This window comes from Crocuta crocuta, unplaced genomic scaffold (genome assembly GCF_008692635.1).
Source record: "Crocuta crocuta isolate KB4526 unplaced genomic scaffold, BGI_CrCroc_1.0 scaffold271, whole genome shotgun sequence".
Classification (NCBI taxonomy): Eukaryota; Metazoa; Chordata; class Mammalia; order Carnivora; family Hyaenidae; genus Crocuta; species Crocuta crocuta.
The window spans coordinates 1,439,997-1,466,153 of NW_027527824.1; the positions used below are offsets into that span (position 1 = coordinate 1,439,997).

The 26,157-nt window shown below is 52.8% G+C and overlaps 1 protein-coding gene across 3 annotated transcripts in view; it reads left to right on the forward strand.

Annotated features, from left to right (window-relative positions):
• Nucleotides 1-26,157, forward strand: part of ARRB1 (arrestin beta 1) — a 68,405-nt gene that overhangs the window by 35,848 nt on the left and 6,400 nt on the right. Inside the window, exons 1-15 of one of the 3 annotated variants that reach the window (XM_077776413.1) lie at nucleotides 3,514-3,782; nucleotides 6,621-6,651; nucleotides 8,486-8,546; nucleotides 11,616-11,660; nucleotides 12,246-12,442; nucleotides 13,696-13,755; nucleotides 14,596-14,663; nucleotides 16,842-16,977; nucleotides 17,846-17,930; nucleotides 18,381-18,453; nucleotides 19,270-19,407; nucleotides 20,594-20,677; nucleotides 21,934-21,957; nucleotides 24,126-24,196; nucleotides 24,937-24,988. In XM_077776413.1, coding sequence (XP_077632539.1) covers nucleotides 3,727-3,782; nucleotides 6,621-6,651; nucleotides 8,486-8,546; nucleotides 11,616-11,660; nucleotides 12,246-12,442; nucleotides 13,696-13,755; nucleotides 14,596-14,663; nucleotides 16,842-16,977; nucleotides 17,846-17,930; nucleotides 18,381-18,453; nucleotides 19,270-19,407; nucleotides 20,594-20,677; nucleotides 21,934-21,957; nucleotides 24,126-24,196; nucleotides 24,937-24,988 — 1,181 coding nt within the window. In that variant the 5' untranslated portion in view covers nucleotides 3,514-3,726. Of the gene's footprint in view, nucleotides 1-3,513; nucleotides 3,783-6,620; nucleotides 6,652-8,485; nucleotides 8,547-11,615; nucleotides 11,661-12,245; nucleotides 12,443-13,695; nucleotides 13,756-14,595; nucleotides 14,664-16,841; nucleotides 16,978-17,845; nucleotides 17,931-18,380; nucleotides 18,454-19,269; nucleotides 19,408-20,593; nucleotides 20,678-21,933; nucleotides 21,958-24,125; nucleotides 24,197-24,936; nucleotides 24,989-26,157 lie in introns of those variants that run through there. The other 2 variants (XM_077776428.1, XM_077776420.1) reach the window with 2 other exon arrangements.

The following is a 26,157-nucleotide window of genomic DNA, read 5'->3' on the forward strand; positions in this document are numbered from 1 at the left end:
TGTAAATGGAATCACACAAATAGGTGGTCTTTTGTGTCTGACTTCTTTCATATGACATGTTTTCAAAGTTTATCCGTGTTGTAGCAGGAAACTGCATGCCATCTCTTTTTATAGCTAAATAATATTTCTTTGTATAGATATACCACATAAAAAATACATTCATTAATTGATGGACATTTGATTTTCTTTTTCAGCCTTTATGACTATTATGAATAGTGTGTGCTATGAATATTTCTGTACTAGTTTTTGTGTGGGCATCTATTTTCAGTTCTCTCAGGTATGTACCTAGGGATAGAATTGCTGGGTTATATGGTAACTATGTTTCACTTTCAGAGGAACTGCCAAACTATTTTCCAAAGCGGTCCCAACCATGTTGCATTACCACCAAGCTTGTATGAGGAGGGTTTCAATTTCTCCACATCCTTGATAACACTGCTCTTGTCTTTTTTTGATTGTAGGTATCATAGTGGGTGTGAAGTGGCTTTGATTTGTATTTCTCTGATGACTAATAATGTTGAACATCTTTTCATGTGGTTATTGGCCACTTGTTATATCCTCTTTGGAAAAATGTTTATTCAAATCTATTGCCCATTTTAAAAAATCTTTTTAAAAAAATGTTTTTATTGTATTTATTTTTGAGAGAGAGAGAGAGAGTGGGAGTTGGGTAGGGGCAGAGAGAGAGGGAGACGGAGGATCCAAAGTAGGCTCTGTACTGTCAACGCAGAGCCTGAGGTTGGGCTCAAAATCACAAACTGTGAGATCCTAACCTGAGCCGAAGTCAGACACTGTTCCAACCGAGCCACCCAGTGTCCCCTGCCCATTTTTAGTTGGACTATTTGCCTGTCTATTGCTGAATTGTAATAGGATTTTTATATATTCTGCATACTAAACCCTTACCAGATACATGATTTGAGAATACTTTGTCTATTCTAGGGGCTGTCTTTTCACTTTCTTGATAGTGAACTTTGAAGCTCGAAAGGTTTTAGTTTCAATAAAGGCAAATTTATCTCTTTCTTTTTTAAGTTGCCTATGCTTTTGGTGTCATATCTAAGGTTAACATCGCCTGATCCACGATCATGTTGATTTACGCTTAAGTTTTCTTCTAAAAGCTGTATAGTTATAACTCTTACATTAAGGTCTTTGATCCATCTTCAGTTAATATTTATATATGGTGTGAGGTAGGGGGTCTAACTTTATTTTATTTTGTTTTTGCATGTGTATGTCCAGTTGTCCCTGCATTATTTGTCCCTGCATGCTTTGTGTTTTTCCCCCATTGACTTGTCTTGGCTCCTGTGTCAAAAATCAATGGACCATAAATATATGGGTTTATTTCTAGATTTTCAGTTCTGTTCCATTGATTTATGTGTCTATCTTTATGCTAGCATCACACACTTTTGATTACTATAGCTTTGTAGTAACTTTTGAATTTGGGAGTGTGACTCCTCCAACTTGATTCTGTTTTGTTTTTTCAAGATTGTTTTGGCTATTCTGGGCCTTTGCATTTCCATATAAATTTTAGGGCCAGCCAGTTCATTTCTGGGGAAAAAAAAAAAAAAAGGTCCAGCTGGGATTTTAATAGGGATTGCACTAAATCTATAGATTGATTTGGGAAGTATTGCCCCCTTAATATTAAGTCTTCTCATTCTTTCTTTTGGTATTTATTGATTATAGGGTTGAGATTATGCTGAATATATTGTTTTGAATCCTGACTTATTCTGCTTAATATTCTATCCTAGGCATTTCCTGGTGTTATGAAAAATGCAAGAATAATTTCAGTGCTGTGTAATATTCCATTGTTTGGCTGTACCAAAAGCTGTGGGTTTTTGCATCATCTATCATGGAAAGTACTTTGTTCTGGGTCCCTCATGGCACAGGCACAAATGGGCAGTGGGAGGACAGTTGGCTCACAGAAGGGCAGAAGAACATTAAAATTGATTAGCAGGTATCCCATGCTTCAGGTAGGGAATAGGACTCGCTGGAAAAGCCAACATTCTGGTTACTAGAGAGCTGCCTGCCCACCTGATGGAATGAAACCAGGAAACCGATCCAACCGACTGCATAGACATTGATAGAACATGTTCATTTTAGGCATGTTTCTCTAGAACAGTGGATTAAAAAATGAAAACATTTGCAGCATGAAATTCATTTGACATTGTAACTCAGCTGACCTGAAATGAAAGTTTTGCTAAATAATACTTTTTGTATCAGCCTGGAGAAGCTGCAGTAACACACAAGGCCCGTTTCTTAGTGGTGCAAGAGCTTTCCTTTTCTGTTGTGTTACACATCTATCATGCAGCAGGAGAGCCCTGGTATTTAGTTGACAGAAGTCTTCTCCCTCCAGACCATTGCTGGTTTCAGTGGCAGTGGAAGGAGGGTGGGGTAGGCAGAAGAGTGGCTCCCCAAATATGTCTACATACTAATGCTTGACACCTTTGAACATGTTACAAATCATGATTAAAGGGAAATTACAGTTGCAGATGGAATTAAGGTTGCTAAACCAGTTCACCTTAAATTAGGGGGTGAAATGTATTCATAAAGGTCTTTAAAAATAGAAGGGGGGACAGAAGAGGTCAGAATGATGCAATATAATAAGAACACAACTTGCTGTTGTTGGCCTTGAAGATGGAGGAAGAGGCCGAGAGACAAATGTGGGTGGCCTCTATGGGGCGCCTGGGTGGCTCAGTCGGTTAAGCGTCTGGCTTCGGCTCAGGTCATGATGTCGCAGTCCGTGGGTTCCAGCCCCACATCGGGCTCTATGATGACCGCTCAGAGCCTGGAGCCTGTTTCAGATTCTGTGTCTCCCTCTCTCTCTGCCCCTTCCCAGCTCATGCTCTGTCTCTCTCTGTCTCAAAAATAACTAAATGTTAAAAAAAAAAAATGTGGGTGGCCTCTAGAAGCTGGAAAGGGTGAGGAAACAGATTCCTCTCTGGAGTCTCTGGAAAACAATGTGGCTCATCCAGCATCTTGAGTTTAACCCAGTGGGGTACATTTTGAACCTCTGAACTACAAAGCTGTAAGCTAAGTATATGCTGTTTCAAGCCACTAAATTTGTGGTTATCTGTTAAAGGCTCCATAGAAAACTGACACACACACTAGCCCTTAAATGCTTCTGCCCTGAAGTGACACGGGGCACTTCTAGTCCTGTCTCATTGGCCAGAGCAAGTCACATGGGGCTGTCTAATTTCACAGGGCTGGAGAAAGTTCCCCAGCTTTAGAAGGAAATGGAATATTAGTAAATATAGTAATATCTACAGTACCCTTGTTATCTGTATTAATGCTTATCTCTTTTATAAGTGCCGGTGGCAACTCTTTAAGTTGATTTCATCATCAGCTAATGGGTTGTGACCCTCGATTGGTAAAACACTGCTCTATAAGCCCCCCTCTGCCCAAGCCTCATGGGACACGTGACACGCCCTTGACGGAGCTGGTTGGCCCAGGCATGGAGCACCTGACCAAAGCTGCTCAATCACATTCCTTTCCTGGGAATTTGGAATTGGGCCATTCGGCCAGTTAACAGTGAGAAGCTGAGTGAGAGGCAGAGTAGAAACAGGGTCGGAGTGAGGGCCACGTGCAAGCCGAAATGATGGGGGAGCAGAAAAGCCCTGAGTAAGCAGAGAGAGTCGGTCCCGAGAGACCATGGAGCAGCCGCCCGGGAGAGCAGTGCAGGCCTGAGAACATGCAGCCCCAGGGGGAGAGGTGGAGAGAGAGCAACCGCCTGACAGGCTGATGGCTTCCCCGTTCCCGGGTCCAGCACTCCTGCATTCTGCCTGCGCATCCTTCCCGTGAGATTTTTGTCTCCTTCTCATTCTCGCTCCCCCTTTCCTCGAGCCACCCTTGTTGGGTTTCTGTTGTTTGTCTCCAGTGAGTTTTAATTAGCTGGGACACCACTGGTATTTGTCTTAGGGGACCCAGCTTTGACTCTGAGAATCAGGCTGGCGGAGCATGGATGGGTCTCAGGGGTGAACCAAACCCAGCCGATCCACCATCTGGAAACTTGGTTTTGACCACAGTCTTGCGCATTTGCGCTTGCTCTTCGCAGTGGACCCGGCAGAAGCCATCTGTATGGTGCTGCCTGAGGGCAGGGCCTGGTGAACTGGAAGCNTTGGGGTCAGGAAGCCAGTAGGGTTGTTTCAGGGAGTGCTTGGCTGGGCGACAGAGTGGAAAGGACGTGGACTCTGGAGGCAGACAGAGTTCCCCTCTTGGAGCCTGAATTTCCTCATCTGTGAAATGGGATTGTTGAAGGCTCAGCAGTATTCTGGGAAAAACACTCAGAGGCATGACTAGGGCAGAACAGGTGCTCAGGGCATGGGAAGCTGCTGTTGTTTGAAGAAGCCATCCGAATCCCAGCTTCCTGAGCAGGTGGGCTGATTGAGTTAGCGGGACATTCCCCACCACCGACCACGCTTCCTGCCCTTGTTGCCCTTGCTTTCCTTCTCGATCCTTACTCACCCTTTCATCTCTTCCCTCTCCCCTCCCCAGTTCTCATTTCCCCTCTCTTCTGTTCTTCCCCAAAGCTGATGAAAAACCCTTGCTTTAGGAGTGCAGCAGTGTGGGCTATAAAGGGCCCAGCCTCTGGAGGCAGACAGAATTGGGTCTGAATCCTGATTTAGCCACTTGCTTGCTGTTCATTCCTGGACAAATGATTAGATGTCTCTGAACCTTGAGTTCATTATCAGTAAAATGGGAGTTGTAATGTCCATTTCACAGTGTGTTATGAGAAACAGGAGCCCAACAAATGCTTGTTCCATCTTACTGCCCCTTCTCCTTCCGTCCCTCCCTTCTTGACCATCACTCCCCCCAGCCTGGCCCTCAGCCCCTTCCAGTGGTGGGGTGCCCCAGGGCCCTCTCAAGGATCGCTAGAATGGCTCTCCCTGACTCAGTTATTTCCCTGATTCAGTTATAACTCAGGCATTTGTGGCCTCTCCTTTCTGCCAGACTCTGGGCTCCTGAGAGGTGGACTAAGGTTTTTGAAAGCAGTTGGGGGTCCCTGGGGCCTGTGGTACCTCTCGGGCCTCCTCTGCAGGCCCAGCCCTCACTTGGGAGCTGCTGCTTCAAACCGTGTGATCTGTATTTTTTCTCACTTTAGCAACTATTACACCCCAGCTGACTGTGGCATTTTCACACTCCAAACACTGATAAATATTTATAAGGAGGAGAAAAGCCCAGAACCAGGGGAGGTGGGGGAGAGATGCACCAGGCCCTTCTTGCAAGCCAGGCTCAGACCTATCCGTGGTCCCTTGGGCCCCAGAAGTTGGAGGGGGTGCTGTGGAGGTAGCACAGGGCCACCCCCCTGGGAGGAGCAACTACCACGGGGGCACTACGAGCCTCACCCCGCCTTGCCCTAGATGCCTGCTGCACCCCCTGTTCCCGGGGACCCATGTGGGTTGTGTGGACCCTCTGGGCCTCGTGTTTGTGAGTTTCTCTGTTTTTTTTTTCCTGTCTCATTCCATCTGTTATTTTCATGCCTGCAGTACAGCATCCCCCTCCCCCCCTCCCTCCCCGTTCCCTCCTCCAACACCTTCTCTGGTCTCTGAGGCTCTCTCTGCCTCTTTCATTTTTCTCCTTTCCTCCCAACAGTGTTCTGAGCAATTCTGGGGCCAGACGATGGGAGCTAGGTGAGGGGGTCTCAAGGGGAGAGGATGAGAGGGGCGCTGGTGGGGAGCACAGTGTGCCCTAGAAGGCCCAGCAAGCACTTTGCAAGGGTTGGGGGACTGCACTTCCAGTGCTCTGCTGTGTGGCCATGGACACATCCCCTGTCTTTCCTGGGCCTCAGTTTTTCATTTGATTCCTTCACTAATTCATTCATTCACTCACTCTACTATTTGTTGAGTGCTTGCTACCCGCCATGCATTAACACAGATTTATTAAACACCTACCAGGGAAGCCGTTCTACGTGCTCAGGATGTATCTGTGGAGAAGGACCAAGCTCTCTGCCTCGTGGAGCTGACATGTTAGCAGAGCAGACAGGCATAAATTAGCAAGTTGCTTGTGTAGTAGGTTAGCAAGCCGTGAGTGCTGTGGGAAAGAAAATAGAGCCAGGGGAGGAGAGGGGGTGAGAGGTGAGGCCACAGCGGAGCCCCATCACAGAACGGGCGTGGGGCTGGCAAGCAGATCTGTTGTGGGGAGCATCTCAGGGGGAAGGGACTGCGAGAGCAAAGGCCTGGAGGCAGGACCCACCCTAGTATGTTGGAAGAATAGCAAAGAGGAATGTGAATGGAGGGGTGAGGGAGAGTGGAAGGTGAAGCCCAAGGGCATAGGAGGCAGGGCAGACCACACACACGCAGGCTTTTCTCTGCCTGAGCTGGGAGGACTTTGAGCAAATGAATGGTATGGTCCAACATCTCTTGAGAGACTCCCTCAGCCTGCTGTGTGAAAATGAGGCCGAAGGGCCATGGCCAGATCCCACAAGAGCTGTGATGGCGGTAAGGGAGGTTTGGGTGGGCTGGCGTTGGAGGGGGTGAGATCCGATTATGCCAGACATCGTTCTGGCTCTCAAGGCTTGCGCGGTGCCTGGAAAGCACTCTAGGCCCTTGCCCTCTGGCCTGCCAAGGGATGGCCTGCAGGAGCCTTACCCTGGTGGGATGTGCCAGTCCTGACTTTCTCTCTCTTTCTGTCCACAGGGTGTTCAAGAAGGCCAGCCCGAATGGAAAGGTGAGTCTGTAACAACCGCGCCCCAGCTCCTGCCTGGCCCCAAACGCTTGTCCTGTCTTGGACACTTCTACTGCCCATGCAGGACCCTGCACGCCCTCATCTGTCCTTAGGGGCCCACCTACCACAGGGGGAGGGGCCTTTCGAGAAACTTTCTGTCTGAGGGGGGCAGTCCAACTCCCCCGGACTTCAGGGAGCCCCTACTCTGGTTTGAGATACAGCCTGTTGGGACTTAAGTGTGAATATGATAATTAGACTAAGCGTCAAGGGCCTCGGGGGCACTGATCCCCTGGTGTGAGAGGTTCCCCGGACCCTCTTTACCAAACCCTGGCATCACCTAGTTATCCAGGGCAGCGCCCAGTGCCTGTTCTGCTTTCTTTTTTTCCACGGGCCCCAGGCTCCATTCTGCTTTCCCTTCGGTTCCGCAAGTGCATATTACTGACATCATCCCTTGTCGGGTGCAGGCCACGCCGGCAGGGACTGGGGTAGGGTGCTCCAAGACAAACGAGGCACACCCCATGCCACTCACGGTCAGATGGGGGTGGCAGGCACAGAAACAGGTCATTTCAGTATGAAATGGCAGGTGTGAGATAACGTGGTGCCCAGGGGCTACGGGATCCAGCCTGGGCAGTCTGGGATGGCTTCTCTAAAAGGGATGCACTTCCAGGAAAGAGAGTGAAAACAGGTGTTGTAGGCATGAGCATAACTCACAGGGAGTGGTGGGGAATGAGCAGCAGTTGAATCTGAGCACCAGGAGGGAGGCACAGGGAGCGGGAGCTGAGGCAGGGCAGGTATAGGGTGTAGGAGCCTGGACTCCTGGGCTGGCAGATAGCACCTCATTGTGCTCCCAGGCCTCCCCTCTGTGCCCACAACAGACATCACCAGTCACCGTTCACCCTTTCCTGCTGAGCCAGGATCCTGCCTTAGATTCCTCCCCACCCAGAGCCCTGGGCAGCACCCATCTATCAGAGTTGGCATTTGGAATGAAACCCATTTGTCATCTTACCTCTGGGCCCAGGGAACCATTAGAGGGTTTTCAGGCAGGAGTAGCATCGTCAGATTTGCATTTTAGGATGATTAGTCTGGCCTAAGGAGGGGAGAAAGGCCTGGAGCTTCCGAGGCTGCAGAAGGGGAAGGGGGTTGGTATGTCCGGTGCACTGTTCAGGCAACAGTGGCGGTGGGGAGGAGCAGGGGTGCATTGAGAGCTGTGATGGAAGGAGGGGGGCTCAACTGGATGCAGGGGTGTGCCAGAGCAAGAAGTGTCTTGGATGACACTCTGGATTCCAGCCCCGGGAGGTTCTTCCCTGCAGGCTGGCCACCGAGCAGGACACTGGCTTCCAGGTCCCCACTGCCTCGGAAAACCAGCCCTAGTATGAGTGGACCACTGCCAGACTGCACAGGGGTGAGGAGCAGTGGGGCATAGAGCTCAGCGTTTAGAGCATTTCCGTCCTTAGCCCTTTGGCCCTGCTGTGCGTTGCCCTTGATGTCTCAGAGATGTGCCCAGACGTCTTTGCTGCTGCTTCTCTACCCTCAGTGGTGCTTGGTGTGAAGATCCCAGGCCTCAGTGTTCTCGTCTATAAAATGGGAACACTGATAACTTCTTCATAGGGGTTTAGGATAAACAGGTACTTTCAAAATCATACAGGGGTTTGTTAGTATTAGGGCCGGAGCTCGGGTTCAAATCCAGTTAGGACTTTAATATGTATCAGGGATGGATGGGTTTAGGGGTTTCACAGGCAGCTCCCAGGGTCTCCTCCAGAGCAAGGGCCAGTGGCTTTTCAGGGATGTGTCCCCCAGGTCCATGGCTGCTAACACCCCCTGTGCCTGTCTTCCCCAGCTCACTGTCTATCTGGGAAAACGGGACTTTGTGGACCACATCGACCTCGTGGACCCTGTCGGTGAGTCCCTGCGGAGGCCAGGGAGGAAGGTGGGGGAAGACTGGGCTGACCTGGCCCCTTCTAGAGAAGGTTTGTTAAAGCCATCCAGGAATCTCCAGAGGGGGCTGGTGTCAAGAACAGGGCGTATGAGGTTTCCTGTCAGTTGGCAAAAATTTACCACATTTACTGAGCAGCCCCTTTCCCTTCAGTGAGGACACGTGAGGGGAAAGTGTGGACGGACTGAGGGAGGGAGCTGGGAGGGTGGCCTGATGATGATGACAGTGAGGCGGATAACGATAGCAGCCACCACTCAGTGTGAGGCTTATTGCACACCAGACACTGCGGTAGCTCCATAATTATCCCTGCTTTGCAGATAAAGAGAATGAGGCCCAGAGAGGTTAAGTGACTTGCTCCAGGTCACAGAGCTAGTGGGTTGAGGAGCCTGGATTCAAACCCAGGCAGTGCTCCACAGAACCTTTGTTTTGCTGCCTCCTGATGGCAAAGGGGGGAGGGGGAGGAAGACCTCAGGGATTATGAACCGGGGTCTGTACTCACCCACACACAGGTCTGGCCAGAGGCTGGGGTGTGGTGGAAAGCACCTTTCAAAGTCTTACTCCAGTTGTTTCTCAGCCTCAGCGCTGTTGACATTTCGGACTGGATAACCCTCTGTGGGCGAAGCTGTCTTGTGTGTTGTAGGGTGGTGGTTAGCAGTATCCCTGGCCTCTGCCTGTTAGATGCTGGGAGTAACCCCATCCCAGCAGGACAATCAAAAATGGTTTTGGACATTGCCAGGTATCCCCCGGGGGGGGGGGTCACAGTCACCCCTAGTTAGGATTCTAAGAACCATAGCTCTCGTTAGAAAAGCCTGACCCCACTGCCTCTCCCCACAGCTGTTGGAGGGATGTGGGTCCAGAATTATCCCTATTTTACATATGGGGACAGCAAGGCCCAGAGGGGTTAAATGATTTCAGAGGGCTATGAACAAACCAAAGTGAGGCCAAAGGAGGTGACAGATTGGGAGGACGGACATCGGAAACTGCGTGAGGCCGAGTCCAGGCGGAGAAACTGGATGCGTGCGTGGGGAAAATTCACAGAGAACGTGGCCTCTGTTGTCGCACCCCTGGGACCTGTCGTGGGGCCCGAGGGCAGAACTGAGTGGATGGTTCCAGAGCCAAGCGAGGAGCAGAGAGAGCACGGCTGGCAGGACTGGGCTGACTGGAAGCCCTTTGTGACAACGGGGGCAGAGGGACTGGGGGTCCCCGGGGCCCCTCTGCTGAGGGTGTGTGTGTGCAGGGCTGTGGGCTGGGGAGAGGCCAGCTCCCATTTAGGCCCTCCCTTCCTGGCCTAGAGCTGGACGACCCCACCTTTCCTTCCCTGTGCTGTCTGGGGACGCTGGTGTCATCCAAAGCTCAGTGTAACCTCTGCCATTTGCACTTCCCCCTTGAGCTGGCCTCTTGGAGGTGGTGAGCAGGCCCCCCAGTGTTTGCCTATGGCCTGCTCCAAGGCACACTTTCCACACCCACTAGCCTATTAAGGGCAGCCCTGCGCGTGGCACAGAAGCCCGGGACAAGGCAGAGGCAGGAGACCACCAGCCTCCCCAGCGTACACAGGCACCCTAGAGCTGTGCAGTCCGTGTTCACAGCACCTGCTTCCAGCCAGGCCCTGTGCTGGGGCCTGGGGATGCCAGAGAGCTCTGGAACACTGTCCACAGTGGATCAGATGACCCACAAGAGTGAAACACCTTTTCCATCACGGCATTGAGCTGATTATGAATTCCCAATGCTTACCTATCCCCCATTTCCCCTCTTTGGGGCAAGTCCAAGCCCCTCGCCTTGCAGACGGCACACTGCAGGCCAGGCCTGGCCCTGCTTCCTCAGCCGCCCCCAGGGTCTACTTTTCCAAGCCTCAGGGCCGGGCTCTTCCCACTGCCCTGTGCTGCCCCTTGGTCATCTAACTGGTGACGCTTACTTGCCCTTTAAGACCTGGCTTCCACTTCCCTCCCCCAAGAAGCCTTCCTTGCCTGACACCCCTGGTTGGGGGAGTGCCCTCTCCCCTGATTTCTTATGGGGCCCCAGTGCTCAGGCACAGAGGAAATACCCATACTAGGAGGGGAGATGCCCAGCAGGTTCTGGGACGGGTGGGCGTCCCCTGGCCAGGTATCCCTTGGATCTGCCCAGGACCGGGACAGGAACAAGAGCCCTCCAGCACTCATTTCCAGATGTGGCCTCTGAGATTCCCAGAGAGATTGCTGTGGGGCAGCGTCGCGGGAGGGTTGCAGTGGGTTAGAGCTGGGGAGAAAGAATTTTCTTGTTTGGTGGGTCTGAGTATGGCTGGGTAAATTTGGCCAGAGGTGACCGGGGCTGCCAGACAAGGAGGTGACCCCTAAGTCGGAGTTTCTGGCCTCCTGGGGTTCCGTGCAGAGAAAATGTCCTTTGTGTCCAGCTGGACTTTACTGTCCCAGGGCCAGGCCATGGGACATTCTCCGTGGTATCACATGAGCCCCGCACCAACCAACCCTTTAAACATAGTCACTCACTTAGTCCTCACAGGAGCCCTGTGAGGCCGGCTCTTCAGGATCACAAGTCCCGATCTGCAAATCCCAAGTCCAAGAAACTCTGGAAATCTAAACTTGCTCATAAGTTTGATGTAGGATTCACTCAGAGGCAAAACCTGACCTGAACCCATAGGGAGCTCTTTACACTTTAGCCTCTTGTGAAAATATTCATGTTTCCCTGCTGAGGTGTTAATGGGTTTGTCTTGGGGCCCCAGGTCCTGAGGAGGGTGTCACAGACTATTTGGGAGGTGTACCACAGGGCCTTTTCACAATTCAGAACCTCTAAATTCTAAAGGATACGTGATCGCAGGGGTTTCGAACCCATATCATCATTCTTCTTAAGAGAGAAGAAATGGAGAGGTAACGTGCCCCAGGTCACCAGGTGACCTGGGGGCAGAGGGCGCCCGCCTCCCCATTTCTCTCGTGATGCCTTTCAACAGACAGATGGTTACATTTGGGTTTGGCTTGGTGTTTGGGGCTCAGGAATTCAAGAGGTCAAGCTGGGAGGGTCTGCTTACTCTCTGTCCTTCTTCCAGATGGTGTGGTCCTGGTGGATCCTGAGTATCTCAAGGAGAGGAGAGGTGAGGTGGGGGTCCCCACCTCCAGCCTGTCAAGGGGCCTCCTATTCCCCACCAACTTGAGTCCCAGGCAGGACTTTCACGGCCTTTCCCTGCCCAGCCCCACTGGCTCTTCCCTTTGCAGCTCCAACGAACATCAGAGCAGGTGCTCTGGCCTCCTCCGGCCTGGGGCGGCCCACTCGTGCCCATTTGGGGAGACCCTTTGCAGTGTCCTGAGCACTCTCACGTCGGTATATCATGACTGCTGCAAGGCTGGGGCTGCCCAACAGGGCAGGAGTTAGGGTCTCATTACAGAAGAGAAAACGGAATCCCAGGGAGGTGAAGGGATTGTCCCACTGGGTGGGTGTTGGGCTGTGACAAGACCTCAGGCCTTCCAGATACCACCCAGCACTTGTCTCCCCCTCCTAGGGGCCAGGCCTGAATGGCCCAGGTACCCAGTATCCCCCTCTCAAGGGCAGCACAGCCCTCCCCACCGGAGAAGACAGACCTAGAAGCTCCAGTTGGGCCAATCCCAGGGCTCAGCTGGTGCTCTGGGGAGGCTTGTTTGCTGCCCGCCTGGGCTTGTCCTCAGTGACCCTGCTCCCACAGTCTATGTGACACTGACCTGCGCCTTCCGCTATGGCCGGGAGGACCTGGATGTCCTGGGCCTGACCTTCCGCAAGGACCTGTTTGTGGCCAACGTGCAGTCCTTCCCGCCGGCCCCTGAGGACAAGAAGCCCCTGACGCGGCTGCAGGAGCGCCTCATCAAGAAGCTGGGCGAGCACGCCTACCCTTTCACCTTTGAGGTTAGGGACCGCCAGCCCCCTGGGCAGGCACGTGGGGGCAGCTGGGGCGGCAGCTCCATGGCACTCAGTTTCTCGGTGTACACTGGGACCTGGGGCACTGTCACTTACACCACCTGGTAAGTGTCTCTTCTCTGGCCACCGCCAGGGGCGGCACCTTACCTCTGGGCTACTCCTTGGACCCTCCCATGTTGGGGGAGAGTAGGGTGGGGAGAGACCGTAGAGAAAGGAGCCCTTTTTCACCCCTGAGTTATTACAAGACTGTCTCCTCCCTCAGACCAGCTGCCCACATGCCCGCCTTCGGCCCAGCTCACAAACGAGGGATGGCGCGTAGCGATTTCCCTGCTCTGCCACTTTTCCGAAGGGAAAGACTCCCAGATGCTGGGTTTTCAAGTCTCCTGTTTCTCAGACTCTGATTCTGTGATTCAGTGAACTCCTCTGGCTTGCTAGGAGGTTAGAGCACCAGCGAGGTTACATTCATCCTCTCCACCGTAGACGCTTTGGTTTCCTGTGCCTGTGGAACCAACCACCGCCAACCGGGTGGGAATTAAACACGAAATTACAACACAAGTTTATCATCTTAGAGTTTGGGAGGCTGGACGTCAAAAACGGGTCTCCCTGGGCTGACATCAGGATGTCAGCAGGGCTGTGTTCTTTCCGGGGGGCTCTAGGCCTTGCGTCTTCCAGCTTCTGCAGACCACCCATGCTCCTGGGCTCACAGCCTGCCCCGCCATCTTCAAAGCCACCAGGTGCCGGGCAGTCTTTCCCACAGCCCGACACTCTGATACTGACTCTCCTGCTTCCTGCTTCCCCTCCAAGGTCCCTTGTGATTATATTGGACACACCTGCATAATCCCAGCTACTCTTCCATCTATAGATCTTTAACTTAACCATACCTGTAAAGTCCATTTTGTCATGTGAGGCAGCACATCACAGGTTTTGGGGATTAGGATGTGGATGGACATCTTTGGGAGAGGGTATTATTCTATCACAGTCCAGGCGAAACCCTTTAGGTGAAGAAAGACACTGAAATCCTTAGCTTTACTGGAGGGGGCTCAGCCCGATGTGGGGCATCCTTGCCGTGGTCTGATGGGGGAGACATGGTCTGTCCTCTGGAGCCCCTAGTCTGATGGAAGAGACGTGGCCTGCTGCTAGGGGCCCCTGGTCTGATGAATGTGTGTGGGGGTGATGGGTGGGCACCGGGGAGGTCAGTGGTGACTGTGACGGGAGACCTATTCTGTCTGTCCTCTTAACAGATCCCTCCGAACCTCCCATGCTCCGTGACATTGCAGCCGGGGCCTGAAGACACAGGGAAGGTGGGTCCCCTCTCTAGGAGCATTTCTCTGGGTATAGGACGTTTGTGTCCCCGGGGCCCTGGCTCTCTCTCTGGGAGGTACTGGAACCCTCTGTGTAGAAGCCTCCTTGTATCTAGGCCACTTCAGTCCCACCTCAGATAAGAAGTCTCTTCATACAGGGTGGCCGATACATTGTCATCCTCACCCCCACATTCAGTGACATGCAGTCTCCTGGGCTTGCTGGCTGTAGCAGAGCCAAACTATTCTCCGGACTACCACCTGGCCTCACAGCCTCACATGGGGGTGCATTCATTGTGGTTTCACAAATGGGGAAACTGGGGCTCAGAGAGAAGTGACACCACCCCAGATGTCCCAGGCCCCAGATCTCCGAGCCCCAGTTCCCTCATCTGCAAAATGGAGACAATAGGATGTATGTCCTCATGTGGTTGAAAGCAGGGAACAAGACACTGAGGCGCTGTGGGCTCTGCACACAGCACGTGCTCCCCAAACAGGGTGGCTGAGGCACCCGCCGTTATCTCCGGGTGGCTGCCTTGCTGAGGACAGCCGCCCAGACCAGGCAGGTGTCTGGAGAGTGGAGTCCAGTTAGGGCAGTGTGGGATGTCCAGTGTGGGGGGAGCTGGGAGAGCTCTGTGGGAAGGTCAGAGTGGGGAGGCAGCCACGGAGGGAGGCGGCGCAGCACTGGGGCTGGGCACAGGGCCGCTGAGTCAGGCTGAGGTGGGGCTGTGAGAGTCCGGTGTTCCCATCTAGCGTCCTCGTTTGTAACACGAGAGGGCGGGATGGCTGTGCTGTCGGGACCCTGCCCTCTCCAAGGCCCTGTGGTCAGCAGCCCCTTCCCCTCAGGCCTGTGGTGTGGACTATGAAGTCAAAGCCTTCTGTGCTGAGAACCTGGAGGAGAAGATCCACAAGCGGTGAGAAGGGCACAGCTTCCGCGGGGTGTGGGCTGCCTGTTGGCAGAGGGAGGGAGACAGGACCCGCAAAGTCTGAAGAAGAGATAAGTAACAATACCTGGAAGTGTGAGAGGAGGGGCCACACGTTCCAGCCTCAGGAACTCTGACAAGGGCACTCTGGAAGGCTGGCAAGTCATGGAGGGTTTCCTGGGGGAGGTGGCTCCATTGCCCTGGCTCAGGCCTCTGCATTTTTTCCTTTACACCACTGTACCTGCCTCCTCCATCTCCCTCCCTGCCTCTAGTTCTGCCCCACCAGACTGCATGTCTTTTTGTTTTGTTTTGGAAAGAAACACAAAATTAAGGTTGCTTTTAACAGCGAACAAGATTTTTCCCAGCCATCTTAGACCCCCCACTCCCCGGTTCTCTTCCTGGGAGGCCATCAGGAGTAGCTGGTGCTTGGGGTGGGATGTGGGGTCAGTGGAGGCTTCTACGTGAGGGAGGGAAGTGCAGTCAGTTAAGCCACCCCTGGGGAAAGTGACGGGGAGGGTTAGAGAAGGTAGTGCTCTCCCAGCCAGGCACAGCCCTGGGCAGACAGTCTAGGCTGGCAGCCGGAAATAGCTAGCCCTGACTTCTGAGATGGACTGCCCAGCCCTGCTCTCATGCCTGCTCCTTCTCAAAGCAGGTCCTCCTGGTGAGGCTGGTCTCAGCTCCCAACTCGAATGTACTCTGCCTCCCCAGGCACAATTCCTAACGGAGGCTGGTTGAGGGAGGGCGCTGCAACTTCCTAGAACCTGGGCTGAGTTTGCCATCTGGTGGCTGAAGTGTGTATTGCAGGCATCTTCATCTTCAGCTTGGGAAACTCCTGAGTTTGGGGAGCTGGGACCCTTCCCCTGGTTTCTGGCTTCTTTTTCTTCTTAAGATCTGAGACCAGGGGAAGGAAAGGGGGTTGTGGGTTTTTGGAGAGGCCTCACAAGACCAAGGAAAAAGAACAACACTGAAGGCCACCACCTTCACCCCACTACCAATGGGATATTTTAAGTCCATACTACTGCTACTATTACTAATGATACAGCAACTATCATTTATCAAGGGCCTATTAAGGGCCAGACACTATTCAGAGTGATAAACATGTATGAACTAAGTTAATCCTCACAGCAACCCTGTGAGGTAGGTGTCACTATTGTTTACCATTTTACAAATGAGGAAGCTGAGACCCAGAGGTTAATTTACTCAAGGTCATATAGCTCATAAAGGGAGAGCTTAGACCTTAACCCTGGCTATCCAGTTCCAGGGAGTAGAGTTGAGAAGTGCGGGTGCTGGCAAACCCAGCATGCCACAGACCCTACCTCCCCGGGTCCCATCCCCTCCCAACTCTTGTGTCCTCCCTCATTTCTCCCCTGAGCCCCTGTCACCTTCATTGAGCCCAATCTCATCTCTGAGCCTCCATCATCCCACTGAGTCTCTATCCTCTTTGCTGGCCAGCACCCCCCTGACTGAATCCATACCCTCTGACGGAACCCCATCACCTCTCTGAGACCCCATTTCTTCATGGAGCCCCTTTGTGTATTTTGATGTAATAGATATTTGGTGGGCACTTGTTAGATGGCAGGCACTGTCATAGGTGGTGAGAACACAGCACTGAACAATTTAGATACAAAATGTTGTCCTTAAAGAGCTTATGCTATGAAGTGACATAAGGGATGCAGGAAGTGAAAACACAGTCTTTTTCTTGCTATCCTGCTGGCTGCTAAGACACAGACCCACATCAAATGCTGCAATGGGATAGTCCAGCTTTGATTATGTGGGAGTTCAGACCATGAGAAAATCAAGTGAGCCGATCTAGGAAGGCTTCTTAGAAGAAGAGGGATTTAGCTGGGCCTTGAAGAAGGGAGCAAATGAGAGCAGAAGTGGGAAGAGGGTGTTGCAGGTGGGGGCAGTGCAAGTGAAGCTGCAGAGAAAAGACTAGATAGACCATCAAGGATGATAGTGAGGAAGTAGGGGTGGCTGCGGCCACAGTGGGGGAGCATTGAGTGGGGCCAGGTGGTGACAAGGCCCCTATGTTAACCCTTGTGGTTTGGACTGGATTCTAAGGCCATGGGGAGCCATTGCAGTCTCTTGAGCAGGAAAGGGAAGATCCCAAGGGAACGGAATGGAGGCAGGTGACTCTGGCTGTTCTTTTGCTCTGTCCATCTTCATTAGGAATTCCGTGCGCCTGGTTATCAGGAAGGTTCAGTATGCCCCGGAGAGGCCTGGCCCCCAGCCCACAGCTGAGACCACCAGGCAGTTCCTCATGTCGGACAAGCCCCTGCATCTAGAGGCCTCCCTGGATAAGGAGGTAGGAGGTTTAGGCTTGGCGGGGGGTGAGGGCTGTTCTCCTGGGGCTGGGACCTCAGATCCCAACTCTCTGATGGCCTCTCAGGCTCCTTAGGTAGGAGCTTCCACCTCCAGTCCTGAGGCCACAGGGTTCAGGGAATCTGAGACCTCCCTTGGGGAATTTGGGGAAGGCTCTGGGGGCCTAAAGAAGCTACAGAGTGGGGTATGAGTCTGAAGGGTGTGATTGACTTTAGAAGTCAGGGTACGTCACGAAGGGACCTGGGCTCCTGGCCATCTCCCCACACGCCTTCCTCCTTTTGAGGTATGGGCCCTGCTTCCTCATCTCTGGGGACAGCTGAAGGCAGGTGTTGGGGACAAGATTTGAGATGAGGTCCTTCAATGAGGACTCAGAGCCGGTTCCCTCAGTGAGCAGGTCAGCTCTTCCCCACCTTTCTCTTGCTTCTTTTAGACCCTCCTGTGTCTGAAATTCCTGGCATCCAGAGTGAGCAGGGACTTGATACATCACTTAGTCCAACCCCTCCATTGAATAGAAGGGGAAGCTGAGGCTTAGACAGACGGGTCCAAGGTCACGCCGCTCTCATCCTTCATTATCATTGTTTCATCACTCCCATTATTTCTGGTGACCACGTCAGGACTGGAGCCCAGGAATATCACCTTCTAATTCAATCATCTTTCAAAATCCCACAAAAGAACTGAACATGCCCAGTGACGTAGCATCAGTGGGAAGCGGCTGATGAACTTGAGGCCAATGTCAGAGTGGCCAAAGTCTGGGGAACCCCAGGAGATGTGTGTGGGGTCTCTTCTCTCTCCCCCTCTCTAGAGCTTTAATACTCTCTGGTCCAACCCTTCCCCCTTCTTACCCCTCCCAGATCTATTACCATGGAGAACCCATCAGCGTTAATGTTCACGTCACCAACAACACCAACAAGACAGTGAAGAAGATCAAGATCTCGGGTACCCTGGGCAGAGGGCCAGCCCAGGGGGGCAGGCAAGAGGGAATCAACCCAAGGGTTGGGGGAGCTGAAGCTTCTCCCCTTGTTAGCAGCCGTACAGATAACTACTGCCTGTAGGGAAGCCCAGGGCCTGCTCTAAGCCAAAGGGTAAGGCTTTTGAGGCTAGTGATACAAGCTGTTCATTGGCCAGGTAATGAGTTTACTGTTTAAGTCACCTATTCAGGTTCCCTAGGTTCTGGGCAAAGCTGCCCTTGAGGGAGATTTGTGGCAGTGGAAGGGAGTGGGTGTGTGGGGACTACCTTTTAGGTGGAAGATGGGGGTGGCCTCTTGCAGAATCTCCCAGTGCGCTCTGGCCATTACCGGGACCAAACATCCTCAATTCGAGGGAGCCTAGCCTGCCTGGGAGCTGCACCGCTGGCTCACGCCACCTTGTTTCCCTCTTCCTCCCCAGTGCGCCAGTATGCGGACATCTGCCTTTTCAACACAGCCCAGTACAAGTGCCCGGTGGCCATGGAAGAGGCTGAGTAAGTGAACACAAGCCCAGCCTTGGATGTGTGGGACTGGGTGGGAAGTGAGAAGCCCTGGTTCTGGTTACAGGTGCGGATGGCTCTTTTCTGCCTGGCAGAGGGCTTGGCCTCAGATTTTCTTGTCTCTTCATGGTAGATGACCCCACACAGCCTTTTAGAAGACGTCCACTTGATTTCGCTACAGGGAAATGCATGTTCCAGTCAATGGAAAGACCTACTAAAACTAGAATGACCAAATGAGAGCTAATGAATCTAAGCAGACTGGGGTCATGACTACCCTGTACTAGAAACCGAGATTGAAGGAGATACTTTGCTCTGAGCTTCCTGGCAGCCACGGCAAAGAGGGGAAGGTGTTAGGTACACAGCATTTCCTGTCTGATCAAGGAATAATCCAGTTCATTGGGTAAAAGGGGTTGTGTGTGGGAGGGTAGAGAATGATTATGTTTAAAAATTCTAGGTTTGAGGACAGCATGGAATTTTGTCCCAAACCTGTTAGCAGCCGAGTCAACAGGAGAGGTCCTAAATGAAACTCTTCTCATTTAAAAAGGACGTAGATGCTCCCATTAGAAGACACATCTGTTTAGGGTTTTTTTCCCCTTGGCCCTGCCTCCTTTGGGGAGGCAAGTGCATTTCATGTAATTTTTCATGCATGTGTGTGTGTGTTTTACACGTAATAGCAATCAGTAGTTTTGAAAGTTAAACACCTGTTTTAAATGTTACTATGTTGTCTTTGAGATGTTCTGGCTGGGCTGGGGGTGATGGCTGCAGGTTGGCTCTGGGGAGTATTTCCACACCCGCCTGCCTTCTTCCCAGTGACACAGTGGCACCCAGTTCGACATTCTGCAAAGTCTACACACTGACCCCCTTCCTGGCCAACAACCGAGAGAAGCGGGGCCTCGCCTTGGACGGGAAGCTCAAGCACGAAGACACGAACCTGGCTTCCAGCACCCTGTGAGGACCCACCCTCCCCACTCCCTGCCCCCAGTGGGTCCACACACACCTGTTCCCACCAGTGCCAGTACATGGTGTGGCTACTTTCTCCCCCAGCGTCCCTGGCCCATCCCCAGGAGCTTGAGCCAGAGAGAAGCTGTCCCCTTACTCCCACTCCTATCCAGGGGTGACCAGAGAGTAAGATGGGCCCCTAGACCCAGCTCCCTTAGTCAGTGCTGGGCTCTTCTGGCTTGCCTGGGGGAGGGGGTGCAACCCGGAGAGGCTTCCTGCGGGAGGCAGCAGCTCCTGACCTAGTAGCTACAGTCAGATGGGGTGTGTCCCTGAGGCAGAGTAAGGCTGGATTCATCCAGCAGGAGGGGATGAATCAGGAGGGGGGGGGAGTCTGGGAAGATGTGGACAGTGAGCTGGGCAAGACCCATGGAGGTGTGCCCCTCAAAGGCAGGGATCCCTGGGCCATACAATCACTCTTGCCTCATGGTCATCATGGATCTGAGGCTACCTGCTCTAGTGTAGACCTGGGGTGTGGAGACTCCTCTTGTCCTACCTCCTGAGGTCTGGCCCTTCAGTGGGGCTTTGGCCTGCCTCTGCAGCCCGCCTGCCCATGACCCCCCACACATACCCCATGTTCCAGTCACACAGTTGTTCGCACGCACACGCTAGCCACTCACCTCCAAGCTTTTGCCCCTCTTCCTCTTCTTCCACCCCGGCTCAAATCCCATCTGACTTCAAGGCTTCCAGACTTGAGGGGACATCTCCTGGAGGGTCTGCCCCACTACCTTCCCCCACTGCCTTGCCAGCTTCCCCCCTCCCCTCTGAATTCCCCGCCTGTCTAGCCCTTTGTGCCCCATGAGTCGCTGAGCAGTGAGAGAAGCAGAATCCATCCATCTAAGGGTAGAAAGGACCCACCACGCTGCAGGGACTCGGGCCTAGGGAGGAAGGAGGCTTACCAGGTGTGCACAGGGACTGAGTTTTACAACCAGAGGTGGGACCCAGGGCTCTAGGTTCCTATCCACTCAGGGCAAAGCTTACTTTTCTCATATACGGAGCTCTGTTTGCACATGGTGGCTGAGTGGACCAGGAGAGGGACGGATAGCTGCTACCCGCCCCCGCCCCCCCCATGCCACCCTACTGTGTCTCATCTACCCAGCCAGCCGCCATGAACCTGCTTCCCTATGTCACCTTGCAGGTTGAGGGAAGGAGCCAACCGGGAGATCCTGGGCATCATTGTTTCCTACAAGGTGAAAGTGAAGCTGGTGGTATCTCGGGGCGGGTAAGTGCTCTAGCCCAGCCCAAGACTCGAAGTGCTGAGCGGGGTGTCCCCGACCATCCACAGCCCACTGCCCCATTCTACCTGTTAGTCTGACGTTTTAGCTGCATCCACAAAGCATCCACTTCCTGTTTTTTCTCCTCCCCTTTCATGCTCCTTTTCCTTCTCTTTTGCCTCCTTTCCCTCTCCCACTTCAGAGGCTTTCAATCCCTTGCCTGCCCTCTCCATGTTTCTCTCCTTCCTCCCCTTCCTCCTCTTCCCTTTCCCTGTCTGGGCACCTGGGGTTGTTGTTGGGGTGGGGGTGGGGGGCAAGATTCCTCAGAATCTATGCTGTGGGATCTCCAGAGGGTTCTGTGCCCTCATCACATGTTGGGGCACGGCACCCACCCCTGCTCATGCCCATGCTGATCTGCTGAGGAAATGGCTAACGAGAGCTGGATTAGGGAAGTTCTGACTCTCCCATTTGACAGATGGGGAAACAGAGGCCCAGACAGTTTTCCAAACATTTCCTGAAATCTCCTCCCCTGATCTCAGGTCATAGGCTAGGTGCTGGGCTCATTGCACTAGACCAGACATATTTCTTGCCCCGGAGCACAAGCTGGTGGAGGCTCAGATGGAACTTTTCCCCACAGAACGGGCCTGCATGTTGTTGGAAACCTAGAATGAGGATTTCTAATTTGTCACAGGGATTTTTTTTTCTCTGATTCATAAATGTCTATGAAAAGATTTGAATGCTAATAGCTTTAGACATTGAATCCCCTTTATTTCTAGAATAATGCCTTATGTAGTTGGCAGTGTATAATACTGACCACATATATAGGACATCTCAGACCTGAAAATCCCAAATCCTGTGTCCTGTGACTCTTGCAGGATCCACAGTCTGCCTCAGGCTCTTCCTTGAGGAATCCTCGGTGAATCCCAAACTGATTTCTTCTACCACCAGAGAGGCTTCCCCAGGGTGGGCAGCACAGGGGTCAGTTTTTATGTCTCCTTTGCAGAGAAGGATCCTCAGGCTTAGTGAGAGGATCTCCTGTGAGGAGATTTGGCTGAGCTGGGCCTGGATTTCAGTCCCCTGGGCAAGGCTAATGGCATCTCTGTATCTCTGGATGAGGTTACAGCCACGCAGCGGCGGGTGGGAGCGCATCTCAGGGTCTTCCCTATCCCTATGGGCAGCAAGGTGGTGAATGAACGTACTTTCTGTTTTCTTCCTCTCTGAACTCTCTCCTGACCACTTCTCCCGCCTCCTCTGACCCACCCAGCCTGTTGGGAGACCTTGCATCCAGGTAAAGTCCCTCCCTTCAACCTGATCAACCCACCTTCCTGGAGGGCCCAGAGATCCGAAGTGCAGGGCACTGGGTTGGAAGGAATCTTAACAGTCACTTTCGATTGCCAGGCTCAGGCATGTGCCTGGTCTAGGGCCCTCTCCAAAGAGACTAGGGAGATGCAGTTTCTCCTTTAAAAACCTGCCCTTTAAAAACCTTCCATTCCATCCAAGAGATAAGAACCTCCGCAGACAGCAAAGTCAGCTTCATTGATCTGGGGAATGGCCCCCTAAAAGTCTCGCGTTTTGGAGAAATGCAGGTTTCGTGGCCTCCACACTTGTACACTAATGGGAGTTAAATGCTGGCCGTGCGTTGCTAAGGAGAGGGCCTGTGGAGGTCTGCCCTTGTAGACAAGATTCTTTGTAGCCAGCTGGATCCTTGCACATTCCCAGAACTGCACACGCTCCACCTGCAGTGGATTTGCCTCCTGCTGTCACAAGGAGGGCAGTGTTGTTCATCCCAAGAAATCATCTATTTGGCGAGGTGAAAGTAATTCGATTCGGTTCAGTACAATTCCACAAAGATTTTCTGAACCCAGGTTTGTGCCCAGCTTTGTGCTACATGCTGAGGTCGCAGGGAGGAATCAGTCCCATCCTCTGTCCTTGATCACTCATGGCCCGCTGGAGTTAATGCCTAGATTCTTCCACCCACATCCTGTTTGGCTTTAACGAAGGTTGGCAAATGCATTCTTCCATTCTGATAGTTCACGCTTCCAAGTGAGCCTGGAAAAGCAATCCCCTTTGTAAGCAAAAACCAAAAAAGAAAAGAAAAGCCAGACTATTTTAATAGCCTATGAGGCCCCCATGTTCCCACTGAGGGGAAGTAATGATGCTGGCAGGTACCAGTGTCACAGTTCAATCAAACCTTTCACCTATATCATCTCCTAGAAGTTCTTGTGGTTCTAGAAGGTAAGTATTGCTATCCCCATTTTCCAGATGAGCTCAGTGAGACTTGAAGATGTAAAAGCGTCCCCCCGGACAGTGCTGGGGCCAGGAACAGACCTTTCTGGTTGCACAGCCGGTGTCCCTGCCTACTCTGTACCACTCTCCCTTCCTCCCCACCAACTGGGCTCTGGGCAGCAAGGTCAGTGAGATAAGGTTGTGCCTGAAGGTGCTCGTAGTTGGCAGGGCCTCCTAGGTGACACCACCCCAAGCTGAGAGGAGGAACATGGCTGCTTCTGTAGGAGTGGAGAGCAGAGGACGGATAGGAATCACCACCTCAATTCTGAGCAGTTATCACTCGGTGGGTAAGGATGTCAATTATGGAGTCCGAATCTTGTCACTTCCCATTAATAGCTGTGTGGCCTTGTGCGGTATTATTTTTCCTCCTTGTGACTCAATTTCCTAGTCTGTACATACGCCATAATAATGGGGTTGTTGTGGAGATTAAAGGAGCTACTCTAGAACAGTCCTCGGCGCAGAGTCAGCACCACGTGTCTGCCCTTGTTACTATTCTGTTCCTCAGGGCCAAGGGGAAGGAGGTCCTGGTCAGAAGCCCTGGGTGTTGGCAGCCCCTTTCCCCATTCTTGCCCACCACCCAGACCCTCCATCCCTACAGGGCTTCAAGGCTCTTTGCAAAGTGTAGATAGTCCTGGGGCCTGGGCCAATACAACTTGAATTTGATTAATTGACCTCAGCAGTGCATCATCCAGATGTGACGGGTTAGGACCACTGGAGCACTTTCATAAGAGTCTCATGGAGATGTTGGGAGGTGGGACTGAGTAGGGGGGGAAGGGCTGTGTTAAGGAAGGCTGGGCTGGCTGTGGTGATTTGAGGCCTGCACGGTCCCCGGACACCTCTGGAGCCACCGAGGGACCAACATGCACACTGCCCTGTCCTTTTCCCAGCCCTTTGCCTCGTCCCAGCTCATGAGAATCCAGGGATCCTTCTCAGGAAAGGGGAGGTTTCCATTTCTTTTTGGAGCCAGCAGAAAAGGTCTTCTAATTCAACTCCTAGAGAGAGTAAAGTTCACTGAGTAGCAGAACTAGGGTCTGAGCAGATTCCCTGCCTTAGCTGGGAGCTACCTCCTCTGACCATAAAACCCTCCCCCAGTCCTCAAACTGATAGGGCATTGAGTCTTACAGTCTGAGACTGGGCTCAAAGCTGACCGGGTCTGGGTCTCTGTTTCAGTGACGTGGCTGTGGAACTGCCCTTCACCCTAATGCACCCCAAGCCCAAAGAGGAACCCCCACATCGTGAAGGTGAGCAGGATCTGTGGGTCACTGGAGTGGGAGTTTCCAGGTTGCCGACCCCATTCTCCACCAGCTGCTGTGTCTCCCCATCATCCCATCTCACTCTGGGTTAGCCTTCAGCCCTGGGTCACCCTTTTCCCTCAGCTCCCCAGGGTCTTTTGTGAGGCCCACATTCCTCTATTTGCATCTGACTCCCCCAAGAGACAGAAAGGTCTTGACTCCTTTGTCCATGGGGAGGGAGGTTGGGAGCGGAGGGGTCAGATGACCAGATTGGTCATATTTCCTTAAATCGAAGACTGTTTGAGCTGAGACAACTTGATAGTATGTACCACAAAGAAAGAAAAATGTTCTCACAATGAAACTATCAGATGCCATTGTTTGTAAAACATACCCCAAGTTCAGAGACGTGAAAATGTGAGGGAAAAAATAAGGTTGTCTTAACACTTTATGAAAGTCCTGTACTTAAGAATCTAAGTCATGTAGGAGGCATGACAAAGGAGTAGGGTCCGGAGGTTTTTCTATACTTCTGGAGCTGCAGGGGGGCCTCCTGGGCCTTCGTGGACCCTCCTGGACCTTCCTTCCTGCCTTTAGGATGATTTGAGGGTGTTTTCAAGATCAAGGAGCAGCCCTTCTTCCCCACTTCCCTTCTTTCTTAGCCCTCCTCATTGCCCTGGAGTGGGGAGCTGTAGCCACCTGGCCCTGTGCCCACTCGCCACTAATGCTCGGGCGCCCGCCCACCCTGTGTTTAGTTCCAGAGAACGAGGCACCAGTAGATACCAATCTCATAGAACTTGACACCAAGTAAGCCAAACCCTGCCTGCAGAAGTCCGGGGGGCGGGCCTTGGGTGGTGGTGGTGGGGCGATGGGGTCATTTGCATATATACTTATTAACCCCTGAGGAACAGCTGATCTAACCCCGTCTGCTGAGAGCCGCCTCTGCTCGCCTCTTCAGCAACCCGCTTGCCTGCATGTGACTTGAAGGACCCTCCGTGCCTGTTCCTCTTCCTCCTGCCTTGGTGGGGTCTGTCTTCCTCCCTCGTCCTTGCACGTCCGTCCGTCCGTCAGTCCGTTCGTCCGTCCACAGCGCCTGCTCGGCTTTCACAGGGCTGGTTCGGCTCGGGCCCTGGCTGGGGGCTCTCCTGCCCTGCCCGCGCCCAGCTGGTGAATCAGGCTGTGGGGTGGGGAAGGTTCTGGGGCTCTTGTTGCTTCTGCCTCCTGAGGACCGATGCGGATTTCCCTGCGGTCAAAGGCCATCGCCTCACCGGACAGTGGCCAGAGGGGGAGGACCTGGGCCGACGTCATGAACCACCTCCAGAGCCAAGCAGCTTTCTCTCTCCGGCTCCAAATCCACCCTTTCCTTGTCCCCCAGGAGATATTTGGGATGTGGGGTCTCAAGTCACCCCATGAGGATACCTCATGTGGCTGGCTGAGTTCTGTGTGGCAGGGGACTTGGGTGGGCCTAGGTGTACATGTTATGTGATAGAACAGAACTCACTGTTCTTAAAAGCGGTCCTCAGTCTGGAAACCCCACTCAGGCACCCCCTTTCCCCACCCACCCTGCCTCTGCCCCACTGTTTAGATTTGCTACTCCCAGACCCCGTCCCATCCAAGATCCTTCAGGGTAGAGTGTAAGCTGACAGCTCCCTGGAGAAGGGCTTTCATGGGTTTTTCCTCCACTAAGCCAAGCCGGCAGCATCCTGTGCAGACACAGGAATGCTTCCCGAGGGTAGTTCTTTGGGTGGGTGGTGGGCTTTCCTGGACCTGTTCTGGGGGGTTCAGTATAGGCTGTGAAAGTGCTGGTGGCCTGGCCTCTCGCAGTGTGAATACGTTCTCCCTCTGGCCCCAGCCCAGCTACACTGCACCTCCAGCCCCATTTGATATCCGCCTCCCACCCCCAAATCCTTAAGAACTGGGTCCCTTCCCAGCCCTTAGGCGTGAAAGTCAAACCCTTGTATCCCTCTGGTATTTCC